Source organism: Ailuropoda melanoleuca, chromosome 5, assembly GCF_002007445.2.
Source record: "Ailuropoda melanoleuca isolate Jingjing chromosome 5, ASM200744v2, whole genome shotgun sequence".
Taxonomy (NCBI): domain Eukaryota; kingdom Metazoa; phylum Chordata; class Mammalia; order Carnivora; family Ursidae; genus Ailuropoda; species Ailuropoda melanoleuca.
In genome coordinates, this window is record NC_048222.1 from 31144697 (window position 1) to 31168119 (window position 23423).

General features: G+C 51.8%; 1 protein-coding gene across 1 annotated transcript in view; it reads right to left on the reverse strand.

Annotated features, from left to right (window-relative positions):
• Positions 1-23423, reverse strand: part of BNIP5 (BCL2 interacting protein 5) — a 46842-nt gene that overhangs the window by 4010 nt on the left and 19409 nt on the right. Inside the window, exons 4-13 of the mRNA XM_019794239.2 lie at positions 16137-16498; positions 8181-8824; positions 6973-7092; positions 5371-5435; positions 4859-5099; positions 3714-3845; positions 2892-2953; positions 2346-2586; positions 1329-1460; positions 356-420 (exon numbers count right to left, since the gene is read on the reverse strand). Of these exons, the coding sequence (XP_019649798.1) occupies positions 356-420; positions 1329-1460; positions 2346-2586; positions 2892-2953; positions 3714-3845; positions 4859-5099; positions 5371-5435; positions 6973-7092; positions 8181-8820 (1698 nt within the window). The 5' untranslated portion in view covers positions 8821-8824; positions 16137-16498. The remainder of the gene's footprint in view (positions 1-355; positions 421-1328; positions 1461-2345; positions 2587-2891; positions 2954-3713; positions 3846-4858; positions 5100-5370; positions 5436-6972; positions 7093-8180; positions 8825-16136; positions 16499-23423) is intronic.

Consider the following 23423-nt stretch of genomic DNA (forward strand, 5'->3'; position numbering starts at 1 on the left):
TGGCAGGCTGGACTTGGGGAAGGAGGCTTCCAGAGAGGTCGGACATGAGCTGAACTTTAAGGGGGATTTGGATTGGGGGCCGTCCAGGCTGTCAGAGTGGGCCACATGGGCCTGATAGTATTTTAAGCTAACATTGATCTCATCTGGTATGGGACTGGCATTTTCTAGATATGCATTAAGCTTTGTCAAGTAGATATATACCCCCTATTTTGCAAAAGAGAAAAACCGAGGCTCAGAGAGGTTAAGGGACATGCCCAAGATCACCTGGATGCAGAAATGGGGATTGAACTCAGGCCTCATTTGTGGGGTGATGAAGCCCCTGGGGCCAGCCATGGGGGGACTGAGCAGTCCTTACCTGCTCCCCCAACTGGTCATCCACTTCTTGGAGAAGGTCCACCAGCCTCTGAATGACCACTTCCTCTAAGGAAAATAAAGGAAGATTCAGGGACTGTTGACAAGTTCTGCAACAACACATCCTCCCATTACAGATAATATTTTGTCTCTAAAATACGGCACACGGATTAGTTCTGAAGGGTGAAGAAAAATCCTCCCTGAAACTAGGGCTGGAGCATGAAAGCTTTATTTGAGTTTGCTTTATAGAAACTGAAAGGACTTTGGCCAGTCAAGTCTCACCTCAGCTCCGTTTGACAGATGGGGAAACTGAGACCTCCCAGTGTCCCCTATCCAGACTACAGAGTAGCGTGGTCAGGCGTGGGAGCTGGGACCAGGAGAGCTAATCAGAAAGCAGGGAGGGGGAAAGGCCACAGCCACAGATGTAACAAGAATGCATCCACCAGCCTGGGCTGTAAGCGGCCACATACCCATGGCAGCTCATACCAAGACCTAACTGCAAATATTCCGGGTATTTGTGGTCCTTTTGTTATAAGCTGTTGGTAGCTGGAAATCAGCCATGGTGGGAACACTTACACCATAGAAATCTGCAAAAACTACATATCAGGGCTCCCCCACCACGCCCACCCTCAGCCCCTTGACAGACACTACTGGTTATGAGACCAGAGCAAGCCAGGAAATTTATATGGAACATTCAAGCAAACCAGTGGAGTGGGATGGGGTGAAGTTACAGCCCACGGAATAGACAGGGGTTCACCACCTGAGAACTCTCAGAGAACAGTTTTCTGTTCTCCACCTGCAACTCTGCCCCAGGAGCCCCAGTTGAAGGGCCAACCCTGCCTCCTCCCCACCCTGCTAGAGTCTCCTGGGGCGTTCGTCAGCAGCCTTCCCAGACCCCACTTGAATTCACCCTACGAGATCCACGCAAAAGGAAGCCCCACAGCAGCCGCCGCAGGAGAGAGCAGGGTGGTACTAACTAGATTCGAACACTTCGTCTGGCTGCTGTGCCTCCTCTGGCTTGTGGCTTCTGGTCTGGGAGGGTGCCTCTGAGGGTCCAACAGGTGTCCCTTCTGCAGGTGACGACTCCTGGAACTCGACGTCATCCAGATCTGAGGGCAGAAGGGAGATGGTGTGAGTGTGTTTTGCACCCGTCTCAAATCCACAGGCACATCACAGGGCGGGGTGGGGGGAGTCCAGGTTCTGACAAGAAGCTGTCCAAAGGCGCTGGCCCCAGAGGGGTCCCGGTTTCCCAGGCTCCTCAGCGAGCCCCAGCCCTCCAGGGGCTGCCTCAAAGGAGTTCACAGTGCCTTCTTTACCCACTCTAGAAACCTCATTCTTCTTTTCTGCCACGAGCCCCCTCTGCCCCCTCTGCCTCGGGAGGAAACAGAGCAGGCCTCCCAACAGATCCCACCCGATGAGCCCACGTCTCCTTCGCTCTGTGAGGCTTTGCCTGTGTGAACCTTGCTTTCTTCATCTGCCACATGGGAATAACAAGACTGACTTCAGGGGTTGCAAGGGGGTTAAATGAGATAATGTGAGAGGGGCCTGTAGGAAGCCCTCCATCAATGTCAAAGGAATCAACGGTGTCCCTCACGCTGCAGGATAATGAAAAAGCAGAGGCCCAGGCCATAGCCTGCTTCATCCAACCTGGATAAAGTGCTTTTCTCTGTGCTTTTCTAATAGCTTTCCGGAGAGTCTGATGCACTTCACTGATAAACCCATGCACTGCTCTCAAACTCATTTGTTTTTAAGTGTTTATGTGTCTATGTACGGGGGTGGGGGGGGATGGGAGGGTTTGTGTTGTGGGCGGTGGGTCCAGCAGGCAACTGGCACCCACCCCTCTCCACAGCCCTCCCACACCTCCCCACCCTTCTCAGAACGGAGAGCCAAAGTCAAGCCTGGGGCCAAGGCCACACAGCTGGCCAAGCCTGCGCCGGGGGAAGCCTGGGTCCAGAGGCAGCCTCTGTTACCATGGCAACGCTGGGCCGGCTCACCGAGGCTGCTGGAGGTGGAGGGCTGATGGCCCCCCACACACAGGGGCAGAAAGCTGGGCCTCCTGTGCAGCTTGGACTCCGGGCTGGCAGCACCTGCAGCCCCCGCTCTCTTCGGTTCCTTGGAGCCGTGTTTCTTATGAGAAAAGGCTTTTCTGAAGCTGGACTTTTTCTCAGGGGATTTCCTTCTGCAGGGTGGGGACAGGTTTTCTATAGCCATCTCCGGTTCCTGGACTTGAAGCTGCTGTGGGGGAGATGAGAGAAACTGAGTCAGGGCCCCTGACCGTGAGGAGATTGCAAGTGAGCTGGGGAAAAAGACCAGCACCCCCAGAAACCAACGGAGACCCCGCTGTGGACCAGAGGGCGTGGCCTGGCCCAAGTGTGACCTGCAGCCGTGGGGGTGGGGGAGGCTTCGGGAAGGAGGAGGGACTAGAGCCTGGCTCTGGAAAGATGGAGCATTGGGGGGAAGGGCAGGGAAGCTCTTAGGTCAGGCAGGGGTGGGGGAGTCCATAGTGAGGGTCAGGATCCATGTGGGGAGTGTCTGCTCACCTGCTCTCCCCACTGCTCCTCCGCCCCCTGGAGTAGGTCAATGATCTTCTGGATGAATTCTTCTAAAAGAGAACAAAGTGGTTGCTTACACTTGAGTGCGGACAAAAGCTTTTCTATGGTCAGTCCTCACTTCCTAAGGCCCAAGTGGTGCCCTGGGTGAATCTGACAGGTGTCCCAGCTGCTAATCAGCTTGCCCTTGTCTGTTGTCCCAGACCCCCCATGGGGATGAGGCAGATTCCTCAGGAGTGGCCTCAGGGCAGAGCTGGTTCCCCGGGAATCTATTCACCTCTTGGTTGGTCAGGCAGCACCTAGATGTGCCATGTTAAGTGTCCCCTGGCCCAGCACCTTCCTCCTCTCCCACTTAGAACAGGGGCCCTTCTCAATTCCCCTTCAAGGCACGGGGTCTGTGAGAAGCCAACAAGCCAGGATGGGGACGTCGGGGAAGTGGGTCTTTAAAAGGATCTGCAAACACGCGGAACTGATAGTGATTCCACAGTTCCAGCCTCGCAGCGCCCACGGCCCCATCTGTTGTTGAACTTCACCCCCTGGGACCCTCCCCTCCCTCCTGTCCTTGGCTTCTCCTGAGGCCCCATTCTCAAGCCAGCTCCAGAACCACAGCAGTCCTAACAATAAAGGACAGCCAACGTCGCTGAGCTCTCAATAGCTCCTTCACTGCGCCCAGTGCTCGGGCCCCGCCTGCCGCGCTCCCAGGAAGTCACGGCCAGGTCCCTGCCTCTCTCTGGGTCAGTTTCTCTTCTGTGTGGGGAGGGGTCAGGCCAGGTGATTTCCAAGGGGCCTCTGAGAAAGGGAGAGGGTACTAACTGAATTCCAAGGCTCTGTTGGTCTGCAAGTCCTCTCCGGGGCCCTGGCTTCCTGCCTGGGCAGCCAGCTCCGCGGGACTTGGAACCCCGCTGTCTGCGGACCGGGTCTCTTGGACGTGGGATTCCTCTGAGCCTGAGAAGGGAGAAGAAATGATGGGTGTGTTTCATCTGTGTGAGGCTGTTAATGCACAGAAGTTAGCAGAGGTTGCAAAGTTCACTCCATGGCTAGTCTTGCTGGGACAGAGGGGAGCGGTGGGTCAGGGTCAAGGCTCTGAGGTACTGGCCCAGACCTAGCTCCCTTATCCCTTTGCCCTCCCTTACAACGGGCTTTACTGGGCTTTGCCCTCCTCTCCCCCCTCCACTGGTAAACTCTTCCCTCCTCCAGCGTCCTGGCTTGGAGAGTAAAGGCCTGATCCCAGGGCATGAATTAACGCAGCAGGGCCAGAATCCCCTGATGAGGATATCCCCCCTTGTGGCCGGAAATTCCACCACTGGGGCTCTATATTTGGTACGAAGCATCGCCCCTCCTTTTTAAAATATAAATTTCCCTAGGCGGTCCTCCCTGCCACCCAGGTTGATCCTTTCTCTCTAGCTCTGGTTCCCTCATTGGTGGGCCGTGTGACCTTGAACACATTGTTTTACCTCCCTAAGCCTCAGTTCCCTCGTCTGTAAAATGGGGATAACAAGATAGCTATGAAAACTGATCGAGTAGAGATAGACAGTACGAAGTGTCTTATCTTACAGATGAGGGGACTGAGGCAGGCACAGAGATGGGGAATGATGTAGAAAGTCCAGCTCAGAGCCCAGATGTCCTGCCTCCTGGGCTGTATTTCCTTCCTGCGTGTGCTACCCCCTGCCAGGGTGGAGAGGCTGGAGCTATGGAGAGATGAGGAAGGCTAGGGGATTCCTCCACACAGTTTCCTCCGTGGGCTTAGCTGGATTGCCTGCCTAGACACTGAGGTTTCAAATGTGGAAGTGACCTGCTGGATCCCTTTCTCCTCCCCACTGCCCTCCCCACACTGCTCGGGGCAGAGTGAAACTCAGAACCGGGATGGCAGCCCTTACAATGGCCAATTCCAACCCTGGAGAAGGTTCCAGAGCTGGAGGCAGCTGCAGTGTTGCCATGGTAACTCTGAGCCTGCTCACCAGGGCTGCTGGAGGTGGAGGGCTGATGGCCCCCAACACACAGGGGCAGAAAGTTGGGCCTCCTGAGTGGCCGAGACTCCGGGCTGGAAACATCTGCAGGCCCTGCTCTCTTAGGCTCCCCGGAGCCATGTTTCTTATGAGAAAAGGCTCTCTTGAGGCTAGGCTTCTTCTCTTGGGATTTCTTCCTGACAGTGGGCACTGGGTTCCGTGGAACGAGCTCTGGCTGAGGAGCTCGAAGCTGCTGTGGGAGAGATGAGAGAAACTGAGTCAAGCCCTGACCTTGAGGAGAGGGAAAAGCTCCCCTAGAAGCAACGGAACAGCCACAGGTGCTTCAAGGTGGCCCCAGGTGAGGGAGGTGACAGGGCCCAGAGCCAGGGAGCACTGAGGCCTGGAAGAGCAGATGGGGCTTGAGCTTCTCAATGGGGGGGGGGGAGGTAGGAGGGGGAGGAGGGGCAGAGGAAGAGGGGGAAGCAGCAAGCCCTGGGGGTCTGCACAGACCATTTGTTCCTTACCTCTTCCTCCCACTGGTCTCCCACTCTTTGGAGAAATTCCACTATCATCCTGATGATAATCTCCTCTGGAAGAAAGTGAATGCACCCAGTTAGTCTTTCTCCATGTACAGAGGACTCTTTCTAATGACTGTCTTGGACTTCTGAGATCAACTTAGCCCTTCTGTATTAAGTGAGGGCGCTCTTGAAACAGCTCCTCAGGCCACGGAAGTGGGGAAGAGCACCATGTCCCAGGAGTTAGTCCTTCTGAGAGAGACTTGGGAGATCCACAGGGAAAGGGCAATAGGCCAAAGCATGAACTTTTATGCAGGCCATATCAGGTCACTCCTTGGAGAGTTCAACCTGTACCCCCCTATTTCCTTTGACCTTTACAAATTTGTGAATATCTGCTTTGGGTTCGGCAAGCTGTGTGACCTTGAGTAAATCTCTTAACCTCTCTGGGCCTTCGACTCTTTCTCTGTGTCGTGTGAATCATAATCCCTGTCCTGCTTCCCTCATATGGCTCTCAGGCCCTCAAGGAACCATGCTCGGATATACTGTAGGGGCCTAATGCTGATCTTCCCACCTGCCAAATTCCAGTGGGGGAAATGGTGGAGACCCAGCCTAACTAAGACGGAGGACAGAGGGACCCCAGCAGGCATGACACAGATGGCCTGCCACATCGATGCCTCCAGCAAGTCTTTACAGAGAAACCACAATCAACGTAAATGGTTTTCTTTGATACCACTGTCCACCGATCCAAAGACAATATGCCCACAGTAGGCTCCGTTACTGCCAACGGACGGCTTTACATGAAAGAAGGTGCAGACAAGACTCCCCGGCCCCGGACTGTCTGCATTTTTTGTCACCCCCCCATTTCCCTCCCTCACTTCTCTCTGATTTATAAGTCCTGTTTGGCTTTTGTTCCTTGACTCAATCTACCAGCTGATTTCTTCTGGTGTGAAAAAAATCACAGGCTGCCGACTGGCCCACTAAATGCCTTTTAGTTATTCTTTGACGGATGAGTAGATGTTTTATCATCTTTTAAAATATGCCCTTTCTTTATAGGGAATTAGATTAATAGAGCACCACTATCGATTTTATTAGAGGCAGTAACAGTATCGTGGTTGTGCGTGAGACCGTACTAATTTCTTGGAGATGTGTGCTTCAGTATTTAAGGATGAAGGACCATTTTACAGAAAATGGCTCAGCAACAAAATTATACACACACACGTATGAAGCAAATATTGGCCTCCATCAACGATTGTGAGTATGTGAGTGTGCACAGAACTCTTCCACTCTTCGTGTATTTGAATATATATATAAATTCTATATCCCTCTATTCCATCTTCCTTCTATAAATTTAAAAAGACTAAAAAAAAGTCCCATGCTCATTAACACATAAGGCAGGAACATTGCCAGTGGCTGTTCTAATTCCTGAGACTTCCTTCTGCGAAACTCTAAAATAAGTAAATGTGACCAGAAGCACCAGAAGAAGCAAGATCAGTACAGGCATTTTGAGAGGGACCATCCAAGGTCTAAGCAGTCATCCAGAACCATCCATTGCATTTGCTGTGGGCCATCCCAGCTGCAGGGAAAGAGGACATCAGATAGATTCTGACTCACTGTCAAGGTTTTTGAGCTCCTCTTCCCGCCAGGGACCTGTGGCTTGAGAAGAAATCTCCGACACTCCAGGACCCCCATCCTCAGTGAACGAGGACTGGTGGAGGTCTGAACCTTCCCCACCTGGAAGCAAGATGAAAGTAAGCGTATGTGTGGGGCTGGGAGGGGGTGGAGGGCTTTGTTCATGAACGCAGTAAAATGACACAGAACTCAGGGCAGGACGGGCGCTGTAGCTCTAGGCTTAACCAAAAAAATCGGAAACCTGCCAAGGTTTCCATCTGAAAACAGGGGGCTTCAACCCAAGCAGCCTTATCCTCATTAAAAACATGAGGAGTTTGGGGGCGCCTGGGGGGCGCAGTTGGCTAAGTCCGACTCTTGATTTCAGCTCAGGTCATGATCTCAGGTTCCTGGGACCTAGCTCCCTGTTGGGCTCCCCCCCACCTCTCCCCCAGCTCGTGTGTGCTCTCTAAATAAATAAATAAATAAAATCTTGAACAAAACCAAAAAACCCCATGGTGAGTTTTGAGTGCTGCAGGGCAAAGCTCTGTCTCCCTCCAGGTGCCTACAGGGTGTTCAACTCCCCGACCTAAGAGTCAGAAAAGAAAGGCACCTTCGGGACCAACTTCCTTATTTTACAAACGAAGAACCAAAGGTCCCAGAGAGGGGTGGTGACTTGCTCGAGGTCACAGAGCAAGTTCATTCCTGATAGAGCCAAGTCTAGAACCGGCACCAGGCAGCCGGCTCTTTGCAGGCCTCTGGCCCCACCCACAATCCTCACCTCTGCATTAGCGTCACTTCCCTCCTCGCCTCCCTCCCTGCCTTCCCATTTCCCTGGCTGTGCTCCTTCCTCTGGAGTGCTTCAAAACCATAGCTGCGGCTACCATCTGTAGGGAGCACCCGCCCTGTGCCAGCTCCCGGCCACGGCTACCCCAGGGCATAGCAGCTGTTGTTACCCCATTTTATGGATGAAGAAAAAATGAGGCTCAGAGAGGAAAGTCGCCAGGCCCGGGGCACACAGCTAATGAGTGGTGGAAATGGGGTTTGACGGCAGGCTCTCAGACACGGTGCCTCAAAGACGTTTCACAGAGCAGCTGTCCCTGGTGGTTGCCCGGCCGTCCTCGTCCCCTCTGTGGAGAGGTTTGACGAGCCGGCTGAAAGTACCCTAGCCCTTGGGGGTGGGGCAGAGGGGATACCAGGCACAGTCTGCTCACCCTTGGGTGCTGGGCCCAGGTCAGCCTCCTCGGAGCGCGGGCCAGCCGCCATCTCGGGCAGCCCTGTCTCTTGGCCTTCGGCCTCCTGATCTTGGGCCCCCTTGTTTTCCTCAGCAACATGTTTCCTGTGACCTTGTTTCTTGCGGCTGGCCTTCTTGTCGTGGGATTTCTTCCTAGGAACTGTGTCCCCCGGGGTCTCAGGGGTTTCTGCGGGCTTGGGGAGGCCCTCCTTCCACTTTGCCTTGCGGCTGCCCTTTTCTTTAGGCTCCTCAGGGCCTGTCCTCAGAAAGAAGTTTAGAAAGGTCTTCAGCCAACCCTGCTGGCTCCGCCTCTGGGCCCTGTCCCTCTTGGTGTCTGGTGGAGGCCTCTGGTCACTGGCGAGAAACTCCCTGGTCTCCTCTGGGCTGAGGGCTATGGCCATGGCGCCCTGAGCCTCCACAGACCGGGCTAGGCTCTGGGGACATCTGGTCCCATCGCTGGCCGTCCGGTGCAGCACCCGCCTGGAGGGGCTGGTGAGCACTGGCAAGGAAAGGCACTGGCAGTCCCATGACTCCGAGTCCTTCTTGGGGCCGTGTGACCTGTCCAGAGACCTGGCTCTCCTCCCTGATAGAGGCTTCTTCGGGCCCCGTGGATGTTCCATGGCACTACGAACAAAGCAAACAGTTGTCTTACAGGAGACCTACCAGAGACGCGGCGGCCCGGGGCGAGCAGTGCTGACCGTGCTCCGAGCCGCCCTACCCATTCCTGTGAGTGACAATCAAAGCTGTTGTCTCGTTTCAATTCCTCAACAGTCCCAGGAGGGAGAGCTATCCTCGTCCCCATTTTCCAGCGGAGGAAACTAAACCATGGAGGTCATGCCCCAGGTGTCATAGCTGGTCCGCAACTCCCCCAGGGCCTCCAGAAGGAGCAGGGCCTTGCCAACACCTTGCTTTTAGTCCACTGAGACTGACTGTGAACTTCTGACCCCCAGAACTGCAGGGTGATTAATTCGTGTTGTTCCGAAACCTCTGAGTTTGTGGCATTTTGTTACAGCAGCGGTAGGAAACTAATACAGCAGGAGCCAGGGGCCAGGTCCTGCCCCTCGGGACTTTGGGCAGTGCACGCACCCCTGTCCTCATCTGAAAAATGCCTGCGACCTGCCTGTCTATCTCACAGGCTGTACGACTCTTTCACAAGGCAGCTCAGTAAATGGCAACGCTGTTCCTCTAATCGCTTGGGCCAAAAATTTGAAGTCATCCCTGACCCTTTGCTTTCTCTCACTCCCCACATATGATTCATCAGCAAAGACTGTGGGTTCCGTAAAGCACGTCCAGACCCCAACCCGTCTCCCCACCTCCTCCACCACCCCCTGGGTTGGTCTAGGCCCCAGCTCTGCTCACCTGGTCTAGGCCCCAGCTCTGCTCACCTGGGCTACTGCAGTCACCTCCCAACTGGTCCCCCTGCTCTGCTCTTGTCCTCCTCCCAGCTTCTCCCCTCAGCAGGCACGGGGACTCACCCTAAGTTAGAGCACATCACGCTCTTGCCTCCAACAGCTCCTCTTTCACTCAGGGTCAAAGTCAAAGTCGTTACAGTAGCCAGCAAGGCCCTGTACAACCTGGTCCCATTACCCTTCTCGCCACCCCCTCATCACTGACTCCACTCACACAGCCCTGCTCACTGCCTCAGGGCCTTCACACGGGCTCTTCCCTCTTTCTAGAACATTCTAATGGTCTATTCCCTCACTTCCTTCAGGGCTTTGCTCTAATATTATTTCCCAGAGAGGCCCTCCCTGTGCACCCCCCATGAGCACATCCTCTCTCCCTTTACATGCTACGCAGTGTCACTCCTCTGTGCGTGTCATTGTTATCGTCTGAGTCTCTCTTCCTTCCGTCTGTTTTGCGAGGTCTTGTATCCTGAGCACCTAGCACCCAATAAGCACTCATTCAATAAATGAATAAATGTAGAACACAAACATTTAGTAAACTATACAATAAATAAGTTATTTTTAGGTGTGTGGTTAACATAAAGTAAACAAATCTGGACTGCTCCCATCTCAGAACGGTGGGGCCCTTCCTTTCTCCATCCAGAAGGAAGCAGCTGCCGATGGAAAAGATGACGGAAAGAATCATCTCCTCCTGGGCAGCATGTTAAGCAGGCCAGGCTGTGAGCAGTGCACCTAATTTGCCTGTCTTTAATCCAAAACTCCTGTGGTTTTCCAATTCTCTCAGAGTTGTTCAGAAACCCTTTGTCCTTTGGTGGAAGTTAAAAGAAAAATAAAATATGGTCTTGAATCCCCAATCTGAACCCCCAGAGATTCCTATGGAGTTTAGAAACATGAACTGTCTGTTCTAGTCTGTAATTATAGCCTTATCATGCATTTACTAAATATTATTTAGTGTATTACATATTCATGAATTATGTATTTACATCACAGGTCCTGCGTTTACCAACTAATTCATTACTTGATTTTTTTAAAGATTTTATTTATTTGTTTGACACACAGAGAGAGAGCCAGGCAGAGAGAGGGAGAGGGAGAAGCAGGCTCCCCGCTGAGCAGAGAGCCCAACACAGGGTTCAATCCCAGGACCCTGAGATCATGACCTGAGCCGAAGGCAAATACGTAGCCAACCGAGCCACCCAGGGGCCGCTAATTCATTACTTTAAAATGTGCTCTATCACATGTCCAGCTTAGAGGTGCAAATAACGATCTATAACTGCAATTTCAGATGTGCGGGGATCCATGTGAATATGAAGAAAATTCACAGAGAGAGAGGACAGGCATGGGGAAATACAGAGAGATTTGAAGGTGACCGTAACATTCAGGATGTCTTCCCTCCTTCAAGCACGGGTCTGGGGAGGAGGGACTGGGAAGGGTGGCCAGGGGCCCCGGGTACCAGTAGCACGCTGGGCGTCCACACATGGATGGTCTTGGAGGAAATGAGCAAAAGGGCTGGGGAGGAAGCAGGTAATTTGGAAGGCTTTATCTGTGGTTTAATGGAACAGGAACATCGGTAGGAGAAGAAAGGGATAAAGAAAGGGGGGGTAATCAGGGGAATGAAGCCTGAGAGACTATGGACTCTGAGAAACAAACTGAGGGCTTCAGAGGCGAGAGGGGTGGGGGAATGGGATAGACTGGTGATGGGTAGTAAGGAGGGCACATATTGCATGGTGCACTGGGTGTTATACGCAACTAATGAATCATCGAACTTTACATCAAAAACCAGGGATGTACTGTATGGTGACTAACATGATATAATAAAAAATATGATTATAATAAAAAAAATAAAGGAACATCTGAGTTACACAAGAACTTTAGCATTCTGTGCCTGTACCTTATATGGAAATTAACGAATGCTCTCGAAAGCCTGGGAAACCTATGGTCGTGCTTTTGAAATGCGGAGTGGGGTGGGATAAGCAGAAGAAATCATAGAAGAAAATATTTCCTTTCTTCTCATTTACATCTTTCAACAGCATTCAATAAGCACCCACCAGGTACCAGGAATTATGCTCGGTGCCAGGGATGGACGGAACGAGACGTACGCTGTGCACTTGGAGAGAATGCTCTGGTCTTCTTCAAATGGGCACCACAGTAAGTGGTGGTGGCGGTAATGGTCTATTCCCGAGAGCCACACACAGTCTTAAGAGAAGATAAATTTAGATTGAAGGTCTATTTAATTTAAGCTCCAAGCAAGTTGAGACAGAAATATTTACTGAATGGTGTCAGGGTTCTCTCTGATTTTTCCATGTGTTCCTGTGGTCAGGGCACATTGGATGGGGTTGGCCGAGAAGCTGTTCAATAACAAAACCACCAAACCAACAGAACACAACAGAACACCCTGTTCAGCTCAGCCCCTCTTCTTCCTGCGCTAACTTGGCTCTGGCAGGGGGGAGGGGGGAGGGAAGGGGCATCACAGGGAGGGTCGGTGCATCCTTCCCAGCTAATGGGAAAAGAGGCGCAGTCATCTTTAAAAGCTGTCATTGCTATGGAAACAGTTTCCACCACTGCTGACTGTCGCAGTGTCCTCCCGCTGCATTCGAAGGACACGCGGCCACTTCTCTTGAGTGTATCAGTGCAATTCCACCAGACAAGGTGTCCTTCTTGATGTTTTCTCAAGACAACTGCCTTGATTTGGCGACCCCCTCCCCAGAACGACAGTGCCCTGAGTCCGGAAGGAGGCGAGGGAGAACCCCAGCTGCCGCAGCCCCAGAAGCCGGCTGTCCCCCAGAGAAGAGAGACTCCAGGATCTCCCAAGGCCTCCTCATTCCAAATCAAGGGACCTCATCCTCCCTTAAGGGGCTACAGCATTCAATACCGTGTTCACATGGCCACTCAGCTTCCTTGCAACTCTTCCCTCCTGGGCGGCTGCGATCCAGCTCAGCCCGGCCTCCTCCCACCTCTCTGGCCAGCACTCCTCTGAAGGGCTCCAAGATCCTGTCTGCCAACGCCAGCCCCCAGAGCGGAGAGAGTGTGGCTGGCCCAGGGGGGCCAAGCCCACCAGCCCCCTGGAGACACCCCAGAAGAGCCTCCCTTTGGCCAATGTATCCTCAGACTTTTAAACTCTCTAAGCCCTGGGAGGATTGTGTTTTCTCACACACACACACACACACACACACACACACACACACACACATCCCAAATTCTATGTGCACTGAAATTAAATCTTTCCAGAATTTCTAATTGTCAAATTCTGCCTATCTAGAATTCAGCCAAGCAAGACTTTCTCTTTCCTTCCTTTCTTTTCCATGCTCCGTGCTCTGCCTGGGGGTCCGCCCACACTTGGCCTGTCGGGGAATACCACCCTGTCCTGGATGTACGTCCAGACCAGGAACCCCGAGCCGGCGGCAGACCCTTACTGCAGGGAACTCCAGCTGCTCTCGTAAACTCGTTTACGGCCTTGGCAGAAAGCGGACTTTGGAACAAAACCCAAGCCTGCTCCGAAACCCCAAGTGAGGTGCAATTCACAGGACTTCTGATAAGACGTGATACAGGTGGGTGACGTGTTCACAACAACAACAACTACCAGAGAAAGCCCGCAGAGCTGGCCTCGAGTGACTAGGGAGCAGGAAGTTTGCCAGCTTCTTCTAAGCGTGCTGCCGTTTTTGTTTTACTGTCTGCGTGATCCGCTGACCTCATCTGAGCACCATTGGCTAATGTATTCCTTCGGCTCCAGGACAGTGTAACGGCTCTGGCATCAGTTCACAGAGGGATTCTGGGGCCCCCCCGTCTCCACCCCTGTGCTTCACACAACAGGTAGTCAACAAACAGCTGGCCATTCCGAGGGATGGGGGGGGCTCAGGGTGAACACCGCACAGACACTCATTGCCATTGGCTGAATGTCTGTGCCCCCCTCCAAGTTCGTATATTAAATCCTCACCTCAATATTGGGAGGTGAGATCTTTGGGAGGTGATTAGGTCATGAGAGCAGAGCATCATGAAAGAGATGGGCTCCCTCGCCCCTTCCACTGTGGAAGGGCACACTGAGAAGGTGGCCATCCATAGAGGCTGTCACGGGACGCCAAATCTCCTGGCGCCTTGATCTTAGGCTTCCAGTCTCCGGAACTGTGAGGAATAAAGGCTGGTTGTTTAAGCCGCCCAGTTTGGGGGCCACGGCAGTCCGAATGGGCTCACACGTTCATGGGTCACAGAAACACACTCTAACACATATAAACCTATGTGGATTCATAACACCATGTTATCTTAAACCAAATGCAAGGGAGTAATTGAGTCTATTTGCCACCATACACCACCGCGTCTCCCCGCCCCCTAAGTTCAGCGAGGACCTGAGCCTGCCTGGTTCCCAGCTGGGTCCACCCTGCCTGGGGAGTTCTCGGCGTTTGTAGAACAAAGAAGCAATACACAGACATGCACAAATTCAGTCCCCCGTGAGCTGCCACAGAGCGTCCAGAATGCCCTTTGACTCGGGCCCAGATTCAAAGCCACGGCCGTGTGACTCCGACAGGCTGGTGGTGGGAAACTGAGTCTCTGAAGAGTCGAGAGACTTGCCTGGGCACCCACTGCAGGGAAGCATAGTGAGTTGGGGTTTGAATCCATCTCCTTGAATTCTAAATCCTTCCTTCTCTCTCCTACACCGAGTGGCCTTCCGTAAATATATACACACACACACACACACACACATACACACACACAGACATCTGTGCCCCAGAGGCAAAGACTGAAACACCGGGAGGGGCTCACAGACCCCTGGACGAGAACCCATCAGGAGGCTGGAGGGTCAAGGGCTGCACCCTGAGGTCACTCTTGCTTCTCACTGTTATAAATGGCCCCATGGACGCTCCAAACTCCCGGTGTGGGAGCTGCGTCCGTCCAAGTTCAAAGCCTTCAACCTGGGCTCTCACAGTGGTGTAGGTGCCATCCGAAGCTCACACGCCCCCCACATGAGTGTAGTGAGAGGCCTCCTTGGGGAAGTCCCTCCACTGCACTGGCCAGACTCAAGAGGAGGGCGAGGCAGTCATCTATTTTTTCAACACTAGACCCGTCCTCTTCCCGTGCCCACCTCTCGGGTGTTAGATGTGACAATTCAAAGTGTTTCTTTTCCTTTCTGCGGTCCCTCATAGGTTCCAGGAGCCAGAAGGGACCTGAGAAGGACCTAGCCCTACCTCTTATAAAGGACCCCTCTAGGCCACATTCCTGGCAGGTGGACTTGCAACCCGTGTTGGAACATCTTCTCCAGCAGGAGCTCACCACCCCTCAAGGCAGAGCATTCCACAGTCAGCCAGCCCGTATCTTAAGGGAGGTCCTCCTTAGACAGAGCTGACGTCACCAGCGGCAGCCCTTCACACCCAAGGGGAGGCCTTGTCGCCCTTTGAGTCTTCTCTGTCCCAGTCCATCACCCTGATCACTCCAGTCACCTCAAATCACATGGTCTCTAGACCCCTCCTGGGCACCCTTCCCTGGGTATTCACCTGCCGCTCCTTTCCACTTCAAAACGTGAGGCCTAAGCCAGGACAAGGGCTCCAGCCAGGGCCCAACCCCAGCAGAGCCTGATGGGATCTTTGCATGAAGCCTCAGACCACACGGCAGCCCCATGGCATGGCTGGGGGTGACAGCTTGTGTAAAGGGGCGGACTTTGACCATCTGCCTGTTCCTTATCGGCACCACCAAACACACTTTATGCCTGGTGCCTGCTTTCCAAAAGGCTGGGCATTTGCCTCTCTTATGGATCTTTCCATAAGAACTGCCTAATGGTGGGACTTCTGGCACTATGATACAGCAGTGGGGCAGAACTGGGGCAGGGGTAGGGGGGTCAACATTCCCAAAGCTGGAAAACTCCTACGATAACCACCACTCCCCTCCATATCATACTAGACTGTGCTTTGTTGACGCCCCATCCCGTCCCCACCCCGTCATGTCCTCTATCCAGGACCACAGGCAATGCGATACTCTCATCCCTCTCAAATTGCTGTCAGAGCAGCGGACCACCAGAACTCTTCATAAGATCTCCCTGGCCTTGGACTAACTTTCAAGAACTTTAAACTGATGGAAATTGAATCAAGCCATGGGTAATGACAACACCTCCTGTTTATGTGAGGTTTCCCTTTACTATGAACCTTCACATAAAGTCTATAACTTGACCTCTACAATGTTCAACAGAGAAACAAGCAGGAGAGGTAGGTAATGCTGTTCCCATTCTATAGATGAGGAAACTGAGGCCCAAGAAGGGGAACTTCCTCACTCAGTGTTGCTGGACTACGAAGTGGCAGGCCTGGGACTTGAACTCAGAGCTTTTAAGTCCAAGCTTGTTCAGAGCTCTTTGCATGACACCGTTGGAGATTACTTCACTGAAGACGGCTCCGTCTTTCTAGAGTTGAAGAAACTGAGGCCTAGGGAAAGCCCAACAAGCTAGAAGCAGAATTGGGGTTCGACCCAGAGTCTGAGTCATGGGTCTGCCCCTACGTGCAGGACCCCAAGATACCCACTACTCCAGTCCCCTAAGGAGAGAGAATTGTTCAACTAACCTCAGACCACAGAAGTCCCTGCTGTCTCAGGACACGCCTGGCCAGGATCTCCAGGCCAGGGACTCTGCGTCGGGAATCCCTGCAGCGTCTGGGTACCACTTCTTGTCGGCTGGAAGTTGGACCCAGTGGGTAATCCCCCTAGCTCGCCCAGGGAGAAGATGCGGCTATCGCTGCTGCCAATTTCCAGTGTCTCAGAAGGTATTTTGGTCATGGTCACATTTATATCGTAACTCCCAGGAGCTGAGCTCACAGGCGGCCAACCCAGAGAGCTGAAGGTCAACCTTTGCAGGTTATGGCCTTGCCCCGTCCTATCACAGGGCCGCTTCCGGCTCCTCCAGCGATAGGAGGCTGACCTCAGCTACCTGGGGGGAAAAAAAACAGTTTCGTTTGACAACTTCCCTATTGCATCCAAATATCAACAAGAAACCAATACCAGAATACAACCTTGAACCTAGCTGGAGGAAAGCCAGGCCACGGAAGAGAAAGCAAGCCCTTATGGGAAAAGCAGGTGGGGGGGGGGTGCCGGGAGAAGAAGGAGGTGTTTTATCCCCTCCACCCTCAGGCTTCCCCAGAGAAGGAAAGATCTAAAAAGAAAGGTCATTGAACGCAACACATATATTCCTGGAGTTGGAGGACAAACTGAGAAGGAGGAATTGATAAGGGGCATGTTTTCCAAAACCCACCACCTTTGGAGAGGGTCGCCGTGAATGTTAACAGAACATTCTAAGAAGTCTTAAAAATTCACATTTTCACTTTCTGTAATGCCTGAATTTTTTTTGTTTTTGTGAGAGTTTATACATGTTTATAATCCAAAAAAGGAAAACCAGTTTTATTGAAAAAAAGCAAAACTCGTCAGAAATCCAGTTTTGGTTAATTGAGGCGGGGAGGCATTGCAAAGTAAATATCCAAAGCACCATGCTTTGGAGGCACCCGACCTGGAACTGTATCGTATGCCAGCTGTGTGACCTCTAGCAAGGGACACAATATCTCTGAGCTTGTTTCTCATTCAAAAACAAAGTAGTCACCTTAGAGGGTGACTGTAGGGCTAAATGTGATAATGTTCCTGAGGAAAAGAAGAAAAACGTACTGAGTGCCAGGCCCTTTTCTCTATCCTTTTTTTTTTTTTTTAAGATTTATTTATTTATTTGGGGGGGCAGGAGAGAGCATGAGCAAGGGAGAGGAGGCAGAGGCAGAGGGAGAAGCAGACACCTCCTGAGCAGGGAGCCCGAGCCACCGGGTTCGATCCCAGGACCATGACCTGAGCCGAAGGCAGAGGCTTAACCAACTGAGCCACCCAGGTGCCCTTCCATCCTTTCTGCATATTAAGAATGCCTAGCACCTAGTAAGTGCTCAATAAAGGGTCAATATTTTATTATTGGTAGCATGGTTACTAACGTTTTATCCATTCTGCCAGCAAATAGGTTTGGGATCCAGCTGTGTGCTGGGCACTGTCTCAACACGGAGTTTAGAGGATTGATTAGTCCAAGAGCTGACTCAGGCTTCAAACAAGGGTTAAATGACATCCCCCTCCCTCCAACTTTTTCTTTTCTTTTGTTAATGAAACTGTGTTTTCTTAGCCTTGTCTCCCGGCCCCTGGGCATCCTGCTACTCTTTCTTATTAGAGGTGAATAAGCCCCGCCCAGCCGTCTTGGGATTCACGGTGTAGTTGGGAAGAGGGACACACAGAAACATCGAACAACTAGGTGGGATGGAATAGGGGGTATTGTTTCTTGGGTACAGAGTGTCGGCTTGGGTACATGAAAGAGATCTGGAGATGGCTGGTAGACTGGTTGTAAAACAAAGTGAATGTACTTAATGACACTGGGCTGTAGACTTAAAATATGGTTAAAATGGTAAATTTCATGTTATGTATATTTTACCACAATTTAAAAAAAAAAAAGCAGCTGGAAGAGCAGGGGAAGAGCCAGGGGGGCATTGTCTGCAAACCTACCCGATGACCCAGGAAGTCCATCCGCGGGTACATACAATCCCAGGTTCTCACAGGAGGGAGAGCAGGATGGGGCCGTTATGGGCATCAGAGGGGCAGAGGGGCAACCTAGCCCTGGCCCTGTGCCCATCAAAGACCAAGCGTTGGACAGAGGTCTTCGGGGAGACACTGGCAGGGGCCTGAGGTCAGGCCAGGTTACATTCGTGATGTGTGAGGCTTAGTGGCAAATGAGAACAAAGGGCCCCTTGTTCAAAAAGTCCTAAGTAGGGGCGTCTGGGTGGCTCAGTCGGTTAAAGGCTGACTCTTGCTGTCTGCTCAGGTCATGATCTCAGGGTTGTGGGAATCGAGCCCCAGCAGGGAGTCTTCTTCTCCCTCCCCCTCTGCTCCTCCCCCAGATCATGTCGCTCTTTCTCTCTCTCAAATAAATAAAATAGTTTTTTTTTAAGTGCCAATTATTTCAAGACAGAGACAGCAGAGCATGAAACCAGTCGCAGGCCTTTCCGAATGCAAGCCCTGTGCCCCTGTACAGGTCGTCCGGCCATGGAGGGGACTCTGGTAGGGACAGTTCCCAATCAGTGCTGTGATGAAAGACGACCGAGGGAGGGAGAGGGGGAAGGTGAGAGAGAACATTTTTAGAAAGTTTCATTTAAGTATCACATACAGGAAGGTACACCTATCATAACCACACAGAACTTTTACAAAGAGAACAAACTTGTAGAACGAGCACCCAGATCAAGAAACAGAGTCCGGCAGTCGGGAGCCTTCCTCGTGCTTCTCATGGGTACACCAACCGGGACTTCTAAGAACTTATTTTGCCCATTTGGGGGGCTTTTTTTTTTAAAGATTTTATTTATTTATTCGACATAGATAGAGACAGCCAGCGAGAGAGGGAACACAAGCAGGGAGTGGGAGAGGAAGAAGCAGGCTCCTAGCGGAGGAGCCTGATGTGGGGCTCGATCCCACAACGCCGGGATCACGCCCTGAGCCGAAGGCAGACGCTTAACCGCTGTACCACTGAGGTGCCCCCATTTTGGGGGCTTTATGGACACGGGAACCAGAGGGCATGTTTTCTTTCACGGCTGGTTTTGTTCTCTCTCATGTCTCAGCCATACTCTGGCCTGTAGTGCGGTTGTAAACTCTCCGACCGACAATACCAAGTGTCAGAGAGGTTGTGGGGGGCCCAGAACTCTCCTCAGCTGCCGGGGGCAGGGGGTCGGGGGGCGGAGTGGAAACTGGGTGCAGCCACTCTGGAAAATTGAGTGGCGATGTCTACTAAAGCCAAGCAGACACCCACGGTCTGACCCGGCACCTCCGTCCCCAGATACACACGCGATGGAAACACATGCACCTGCCCCCCCAAAGCAACATGTGGGAGAGAGCTTCTAGCAGCACTATTTGCCACAGCCCCAAACTCAAAAACTTGCAAAAACGGGGGCATATTCTCAAAATGGAGAACTTTTTTCCCCTGAGAGTCTGTGTATTTGTTTGTTTAGAAAGACCATCTACCCTCTTGTGCGGCCCGCGTTGTAGGCAGCACGGGGACCCAGAAGATAAACTTGGTCTCAAGAGAAAATGAAGGTATCGAATGAAGAGGGGAGGGTGGAGGGGAGTGTGCCAGTCTCGGGAGCCAGCGGAGGGGCCGTTCCGAGTGACCAATTTAACAGAAGAGTTTTCCCTGGAATCGGTCTGAGTTTGGAACGCCCATTCCCAGAAATCTAACCGCCATCCCAGTGAGAGAATTTGCATGGTGGCAATGGTGAGTGCCAAGCGCAAAGAGCGAGGGCCTGGACGTGCTTCCTTCCCAGGGCCGCACCCTCTGCCTGGAATCCACCAGTTCAAAGTCCAGCCCCAAGCCCGTTTGCGTCTTCCACTTACCCAGCTTCCTGGAGAGAGGTCTTCTTCCCTCTCCTCTCTCCTCCATAACAGGTAACTGAACCCTGTGACCTCACACTTTGCCAAGCCAGGCTGGGACCAAGGACCAAAATCCCCAGGCCAGAAGGCAGTCTCAGAACTTCTTTTGAGTTCTGCGCAAAAATGACTGAATTTGGGTCTCGTGCCTTAAGTGTTCAAGGAATCTCAATCCCCCTCCACACTTCCCTGCCTCGGGGACTTTTTCCTGTCCCTCCAGTGGCTCCCAGAATCTCCCCTCCCTCAGTTGTTTCTGGGTCCCCACTGCAAGTGGGCAACTCAGGTGCCCGTCGTGAGGGCCTGGCTTTGACTTGGGACAGAGCTGCACTGCAGTCCAGCTCCTCGCCTGCCGTGGGCATTCTAGAATAGTAATGCCAACAACGGCCGGTCGTGAAATGTTTACTGTATGTCAGGCCTTGTACTAAGAGCTTTTGTGTGTGTTACTTACTTATTATTGATAATGTCTATAAAGTAGATTTTGTTCTTTTACAGATCTGGAAAATGACACCCAAAAAGATAAAATGCTTAAGTGACACGGCTAAATGGCAGAAGAAAACCTGTCAGTCAGTCTCCAAACATGTCATTAACCGTCACGCCACTGTTCTTCTGAACCTCGGTTTTCATAGCTGTACAATGGGAATAAATGACTCCAACCTGGCAGAACTGCCGGGGAAGTTCGAGGAAGTGATTCCCATGGGCACCAGCCTGGGCCACAGAGTAAGGGACTCGGGCGGTGGCCACACCGGGTGTAAAGGAGCCCCCGATGAGGTCTCAGCTGAGGGGTAGGGACCACACCTCTCCCACAGAACTTATGTCAACCCTAACAGTGCTGTGGGAGTGAGGCCAGCTGGAATAACTCCCCGCACTCCTCTTTCCCACGTCCTAAGGCATCGGCCCGCTCCCCCTCTTGTGGCTCTGGCCAGCCTTCCACATTCTCTGTATCAGTAATGAACATACTTGGTCAACAATGGCTTAAGCCAGCATCTCTCACCTTGGCTCTACGGACATTTTGGACCAGATAGTTGTTTGTTGTGCGGGCTGTCCTCCGTATCGTAGGAAGTTTAGCAACAATCCTGGCCCCTACCCACTAGAGGCCAGGAGTACCGCCTTCCAGTAGCAAAACCCCAGAATGTCCCCAGACATTGCCAAATAGCTCCTGGAGGGCAAAATCACGCCCAGGTGAGAACCTCTGGCTTAAACAATGTTGCCATGTAATGATCTCATCCGACTGGGAGTCCCTGAAGGTCGGTAATTCCAGGTTTGTTGCAGCAGCTTGAGGATGCCAAGGACCATCACCTCATGGTCACAAGATGGCTGCCAGAAATCCCACTGTACCACCATCACATTCAAATTCAAAGGTAGGCAAGAGGCACAAAGTGATGGTGTCATGTGTGGCTTTGCCTTTAATCTTAAGAGCTTTCCCAGACACTTCTCAGTATTTCTCTTCTATGTCTTGTTGGCCAAAACTGATTGTATGTCCATCCCTAGCTGCAAGGGAGGCTGGGGAAGTGACTAGGTGGCCAGGGAGAAGAGGGTAGGAAATGGTGTAGGTCCCCCTGACATGGTCTTATGGGCACTCCCCATACCTGTGGAAATTATTTTTCTATCTGGCTTCCTTACTAGATGAGAGCACCTTGACCACAGGGACCTCCTCAGGTTTTCCTGTGTCCTCAGAACTTAGCCAGGTGCTCAGCCCTGAGAAGGAGCTCAGTCAACACTGATTGAATGAATGAGTGACTGAACCAATCAATGAATGCTTTCACTTCCCCCTTCTTGGCTTACATCACTAAAAGCCCTACATCAGCAATCATTTATTCATATGCAAACTAAACGCGGTTTAACTACAAATAAGCCCATAATGCAAATGAGGATGCAAACATCTCCCAGTTCCTTCAACAAGCCAGGATCCCTCTGGTCATTGGGCATGCTGTTCTCTCTGCCCAGAATATTCTTCCTGCCACCTCCAGCCTCCCCTCACCCGTCTTCACGTGGCAGCTCCTTCTCACTCTCTAGGTCTCTGCTTCCATGTGACCCCCTCTGAGAAGCTTTCCTTCATCTCTCCAGTGTGGCTCAGAGGCTTCTGCTGTATGCCCCTCGAGCCCCCCATGTTATCCTATCCGAGCAGTTGTCACCTGTGACCTCGGTCACTTACGGCTTCTCCCCGTTATGACAGTAATCACCCGCAGGGACCAGAACAGTGTGTTCTTCACCGGTACTTTCTCCATAAACGTTTGTTGATTAAATTATGCATATCAGGGGGCGCCTGGGGGGCACAGCGGTTAAGCGTCTGCCTTCGGCTCAGGGCGTGATCCCAGCGTTCTGCGATGGAGCCCCACATCAGGCTCCTCCGCTATGAGCCTGCTTCTTCCTCTCTCACTCCTCCTGCTTGTGTTCCCTCTCTCGCTGGCTGTCTCGCTGTCAAATAAATAAATAAAATCTTTAATAAATAAATAAATAAATAAATAATGCATATCAGTGTTTGGCAAAGCTTTTATGTAAAGAGACAGATGGTGAATATTTTCAGCTTTGTGGGCCACATGACCTCTGTTGCAACTATTCAACTCTGAGCAGAGTGAGTGAGAAAGCAGCCATAGATGACACATCAGCAAATGATGAGCACGGCTCTGTTCCAATAAACTTTATTTATGGGCGCTGAATTTGAATTTCATATAATTTTTACGTGCCATGAAGTGTGACTCTTCTAGATCTTTTTTCTACCATCTAAAAATGTAAAAATCATTACTGAAGGCTCTTGGGCCATACGAAAACAGGTGACAAGCCATAGTTTACTGACCGTGATTGACACAAAGAGTCACACGCTTTGGGTTTTCCGGGTCACTCTCAGGAATACACCCGAATCACTTAGAGCCGTAAAATCACAGTTTTTCTTTTCTTTTTTTTTTAAGATTTTATTTATTTATTTGACACAGAGAGAGACAGCCAGCCAGAGAGGGAACACAAGCAGGGGGAGTGGGAGAGGAAGAAGCAGGCTCCTAGCGGAGGAGCCTGATGTGGGGGCTCGATCCCATAATGCCGGGATCACGCCCTGAGCCGAAGGCAGACGCTTAACCGCTGTGCCACCCAGGCGCCCCTATCACAGTATTTCTTAATATCAAGCAACAAATTAAACGTGAAAGTACATTAAATGACTTCGCCATAACATCCAGTAGATTGTATTTTAAGAAATCAAAGGCAATTTGAGATTAAGAAACTATTCCTGTCAGGAAGCCATGTCAATGGGTTTAAACAAGATTTTTTTGACAATTTCTATATGAAATCCTGATGGGAAGTTTTCTAAAACAAGGCATTGGAGGGGATTTCTTTTTCATGATAATAATTATTTATCTGAGGGGCTCCTGGGTGGCTCAGTCAGTTAGGCATCCGCCTTCAGTTCAGGTCATGATCCTGGGGTCCTGGGATCGAGCCTGCAT